This window comes from Myotis myotis, unplaced genomic scaffold, assembly GCF_014108235.1.
Source record: "Myotis myotis isolate mMyoMyo1 unplaced genomic scaffold, mMyoMyo1.p scaffold_m19_p_17, whole genome shotgun sequence".
NCBI classification, from domain to species: Eukaryota; Metazoa; Chordata; class Mammalia; order Chiroptera; family Vespertilionidae; genus Myotis; species Myotis myotis.
Window position 1 is genome coordinate 47,521,550 of NW_023416321.1, and position 4,944 is coordinate 47,526,493.

The following is a 4,944-nucleotide window of genomic DNA, read 5'->3' on the forward strand; positions in this document are numbered from 1 at the left end:
ATCTCTTTGTAATATTAGAAAAGAGCTAAACCCAAGGCCCCAAAGAGAATCACAATTTGGCAGTGGCTTCTTCAACAGAAAGAGAAAATGACCAGTTGGTTCAATCACAGCCCCTCCAGCAGACCTCTCCACTGTCTAGGCTCCCAGAGAACACTTACCAGGGAGGAACCCAGCGAGTCCCTACAATAACCCTATGAGCCTGCTCCCTGCTTCTCCGAGGTTTCAGAGGAACAAACACTCAGAGAGTTGCAGTGACCTGAAGGCAAACAGCCAACAGGTGGCCTGGTGAGCATGTGCTCTGGAGGGGGAGGGGCTCACCTGGTAAATAATTGGTTCCACAGCTGCTGGGTGGTAACAAATGTTCTGTAGTAACAGGAACGAAGGTGGGTTCCCTCCTCAGGTAATCGACCACTTTGTCTAGCCAGTGTGCTAGGGCGATGTGCACCATACAGGTCTTTTTTCTTTCTGCCTGTGAGGCTGAAGTTCACTGGGAACCCTGAGTAGGTGGTGCTAGACCAGTTGGCTGTCCGGCAGCTGTTTCCCCAGGGCTGGGCTGACTGGACTCCAAGTTCTGCTCAGAATGCTGCCATCAGAGGCTAGCCCTTGACCTCTGGCTGCCAACCTCTGAGTCTGGGCACAGGTTGGAGCTGTCTCCCAGGGAAGCAGAGTCCTGGCTTCCTGGAAGGGCATGTCTTCAAGGCCAGAACCCTTCTCACTGAGAATGTTGGGCATCCTGAGGCCAAAACACATCTTCCATGACGCTGCAGCCCAACACTGCCCTCCTGAGTCCCACCCGCCATACCGTTCTGGTTACTGAACAGAGCATTGAGGAGCTCCCAGTGAGGGGCAACCCCCTTAGGTTCCAGGCTGTGAGCACATTCTCTTTGGGTTCCCAGGGTCTGTGTCTGTAGTAAACTGAACTGTTCACAGAAAAGCAGCTGGGTCCTTCTGGTCTTGGCCAAGGCAGAGTGAAGGGCAGGGGGAGGGGCAGGGCTAGAAGGTGGGATTATTGTGTCCGAAGATGCAGATGGGGAAGTGCTTGACGTGGGAGGACCACTGGGCTGACAACTGGAAAAACGCCACGTCCTTCCACTCCACGCCATCGATGACGACCGGCAGCATGCTCTGCTGGTGCTTGGCCCTGCAAACCAGGCGACCAATGCCCTGGATGCACTGGCTTTGGGACTCCACATCCTCGTCCGTGGTTTTCTTGGGCGCCTTCTTTTTTCTCTCCTTGGTGACCACAGTCATGGACATGGCAGGTGTTGCTGTGCCCTCACCACTGCGGGGCAGCCTGCTGACCTGGACAGACTGGAAGAAGCACTTGAGTGTGTTTTTGGTGGTAGGCAGCTGTTTCTTCTCTGCGACTCTCTTCGTATCTATTGGCTGGACTGCTGTCCAGTAATCCACCTGCAGCTCCATCATCTGTGCATGGACACTCTGGCTGGTGGAGGACAGGCCCCCACTCATTGATGGGGGGGAGAGTGTGTTGGGTGAGGCCTTCCCGGTAGGGGACAGAAGCTCACCGGAGCATGAGGTGACTACATCATCTGAGCCTCCTGACATGGCTGCAGATGGTTCCACTCTTCCAACCTTCACTGCCCCCACAAAGGGGATGAGCTGTGTGGACTTTTCATTGGGGCGCTGCTGCTTGGACATGAGAATGGCCTCAGCAATGGGCAGCAGGTAGACACAGTTGGCCCCCGCAACGTACTCAGAGATTCTCGACACAACGTCCTGTGTGTCCTGCAAGGTGTTCTCAGACTCCAGGTTGTTGAACATGTCCCGCCAGTACAGGTCCTGGAAGAAGTTCTTGTAGCGACAATCCATGGAACCCAGGTAGCTGGCCAAGGGGTGGGGACCCAGCGGGATGACCAGGAAGCGCATGTAGTCTAGCCATTGGGGTGGCTGCTGGGACAGCTGCCTCACGAAGACCCGCAGCACAGCGCTGAAGTAGGGCTGTGCCCCTGCCACCGCCATCTTCACAGGCGTCAGGGCCTGGGAATTGCAGTTGCAGTATCTCTGCATGTGTGAGACGATGATGCTGAAGGCCTCCTGGACGTCATCTGTGGAGCAAGTGCACACCACGGGCAGCGTGTGCCCCTGCAGGATGTCCGAAAGTAACTGGCCCTTCCAGTCGCAGGTGTTGACCAGGATGATGTTCTCGGGCATCTTGTCCGGGTAAATGAGGATGTTGTTGAGCTGGTCACGGACGGGCTTCCTGGGGATCTGCTGCTGGCTCTTTGGGTCTGGGCTCTCGTTGTCCAGTCTCTTGACCCACTCATTCTGGGCTGTGTCGCAGCCCCGGTGGCCAGCCTGCTTTCTCTTGGACCTGCTGGAGGGCAGGACCAGAGACTTGGTGAAGCGCACTATGGATGGCAGCTTCTTGGTGAACCAATGCTGGGCGGAGGACCCTGCCTCCCGGTTGTCCTCCAGCTGTGCCAGCTGCTTCCCAGGGGAGCGAATTCTGTGGGCCATTGAGTCAGAGCTACTATCACTTGACATGCTGTCAAAGTATCGCCTGAGTTTGGGCTTTGGGGTGCTGGGGACACTGATATCGTCCTCCGTGTCTAGGCTACTGTCACTAGAGCTCAGCACAATATCATACCGACGGTGCAGAGCCTTCTCCACTTTGGGGACATGCCTCACAAGGGCCTGTTCTGAGGATATGACCTTCTCCGACACTTGGGCCCTGAGCATAGATGCCACTGCTTCCTGGTGGTAATTGTGTTGCCTGTTCATGCACCTCCTTCTTACTATGAGATTCCCTTTGTCCAAGTTATTCTCCTGGGACTGCCTGTGGACGGCATTGTGGCTGGCCGCCTGCTCAAAGAAGCAGCTCTCAGATGTGCTGGCGAGGTCGTTATGTGAGGTTTGGGCCTTAGTGCTGTCCGGCATGGCAGTGGCCTCCTGATCGATATGCTGGCGGTACAGGGAGGCCATTCGAATCTTCGTGGTGGGTGTGCTGTAGGCCACAAGTTGGGAGTCACTGTGGCTTGGCTGCTTGCCTCCCGGGGCCCTCGCGTTCTCAGGCAGGTGGGCCAGACTCAGAGGCTCCTTTTGGATCCTGGTGCTGTGGAGGCCCCGCATCTCCATCGGCAAGCTGGAGTCTGACAGGCCTTCCATGTATGGCCTGAGCTTGGGACTGGGGCTGCTGAGGACACTGTGATTGTCCTTCATGTCTGGGCCACTAGACAGGCCTTCAAAGTATGGCCGAAGCTTAGGTATGGGGATGCTGAGGACGCTGCCATCGTCCTCAGTGTCTGTGCCACTGTCACTGGGGTTCGGCAGCATGTCATACAGGAGGTCCAGGTCCTCCTCCACCTCCGGGACATGCTCCCCATTGTCCTGCTCAGGGTCCAGGACCTCCTCCGAACCTTGGACTGTGCGCAGCCATAACAGGACTTTCTGGTGGTAGTTCTGTTGCGTGGTCAGGGTGCTCCTTGTGAATATGAGAGTCCCCTCATGACAGTCACCCTCCTCCTGGTCAGCGGTGTGGTAGCTGGCCTCCCGCTGCGAGAAGAAGCTCTCACACATGCACTCAGAGTAGTTGTCCGAGGACTCAGCCTCGGGACTGGCTTGCCTGGCGCTGTCCTCCTGGTCGATGGGCGGCATGGACAGGGAGGACATCTGGATGTTGTCCACCTTGCTGGTGGGTGTGCTGTGGGCCACAAATCCATTGTCCCTCTCACTTGGCTGCTTGCCTCCCAGGGCCCACGAATTCTCGGGCATGTGGGGCAGACTCAGAGGCTCTGTTTGGGTCCTGTCACTGTGGCTGCTCCACATCTCCGTCTGCAAACTGGAGTCTGACAGGCCATCCAAGTATGGCCTGAGTTTAGGCCTGGGGATGCTGAGGACGCTCTCATCATCCTCCAGGTATGGGTCACTTTTCCTGCGTTTCCCCATCATGTCAGACAGAAGGTCCCTCTCTGACACTTTGGACCTGTGAAACAGCGCCAGGACTTTCTGCTTCAGGTTTCCTCGTATTGATGGCCGCTGCTTCTTTGGCTCCCCCTTCTCCAAGGCATCCTTGTCCAGGTCCTGTCTGTGCTTTCCCCTGCCGCTGGCCTGCAGCTCATCCTGCCCCTCATAGTTACCTGCCGACTTGGCCTTAGGGCTGACCTGCATGGCACTGTCCTCGTGTTCCATGGGCTCACTGCACAGGGAGGAGATCCAGATCTCGGCCACCGTAGTGGAGGATTCCTTGATGCTGCGAGAGAGGCTCACCATCTGGCCACACCTGGGGTTTCGCTGCATGACGTCAGCCATGTGGATGGCGCCAGAGGCCAGTGTCTTGTAGCCCAGGACGTTTGTGTTCTTAGAGCATTTCCTCTGCTCCAGCATGATCAGGAGCTTGTTACCTTCTCCCTTGAGGAAGTGGCTGTACTGCAGGGAGAAGGTGAGCGCCAGGTTGGTCTGCACTGGTCTACTGCGGGGCAGCACAATCTCTTGGGACCTCAGGATGCCCTTGGAGTCCCGCATCCTCACGGAAATTACCACGGAGTTGAGGTCCTTGGCCAGCTTCTTGTAGATCACTAGCTTCGTTACAGTGAGACTACACCACCTGGGCACGCAGCTGGGGCTGGAGCAGTCCACCTCCCAGATGGCGAACAGGTTCTGGGGGACCAGTGTTTTGAGCACCGTGGACGTGCTGGCCAGGCCCACAGTTCGTGAGGAAGCTGCAGCTGCTGGCATCCTACCGGACCTTTTCCTACTCAGGGTTGGTGGTTTTTTCTCCTGTGGTGGGACAGAGGAGGGACATGATTGGTGGCAAGAAGTGGGGCATGAGTGATGGAAGGAGAGTGTGGCCACACAAAAAGTGGCCACTCGCTAATCTGTGATTAGGTCAGGGAAGGCCTGGGTGATGGTCTTTTAACCTCAGAGACCTAAAGTTATCACAAAGATGCTTTGAAATTAAAACGTTTTAACTAAAAGCTGTTTACG

The 4,944-nt window shown here is 56.4% G+C and overlaps 1 protein-coding gene across 2 annotated transcripts; it reads right to left on the reverse strand.

The window, feature by feature from the left end:
- Positions 1 to 284: 284 nt before the first annotated feature.
- Positions 285 to 4,729, reverse strand: LOC118671950 (phosphofurin acidic cluster sorting protein 2-like). Of its 2 annotated transcripts, XM_036341117.1 has the most exons (3): positions 3,935 to 4,729; positions 3,693 to 3,699; positions 285 to 3,369 (listed from the first exon to the last, which is right to left on the reverse strand). In XM_036341117.1, exons 1-3 carry the CDS (start codon positions 4,693 to 4,695, stop codon positions 994 to 996), a joined length of 3,144 nt encoding a protein of 1,047 aa, XP_036197010.1. In that variant the 5' UTR covers positions 4,696 to 4,729; the 3' UTR covers positions 285 to 993. The 2 variants fall into 2 exon arrangements, with proteins under 2 accessions (XP_036197010.1, XP_036197008.1); XM_036341115.1 differs by lacking the exon at positions 3,693 to 3,699 and having other exon boundaries at positions 285 to 3,439; positions 3,953 to 4,729.
- Positions 4,730 to 4,944: the final 215 nt, after the last annotated feature.

Bases quoted from the DNA above. Each gene is read 5' to 3' on its own strand.
- LOC118671950 (XM_036341115.1), bottom strand. From the start codon at position 4,695: ATGCCAGCAGCTGCAGCTTCCTCACGAACTGTGGGCCTGGCCAGCACG. The intron at 3,440-3,952 runs GTTTCACAGGTC...ATTCACAAGGAG, and splicing joins AAGCAGAAAGTCCTGGCGCT to CACCCTGACCACGCAACAGA.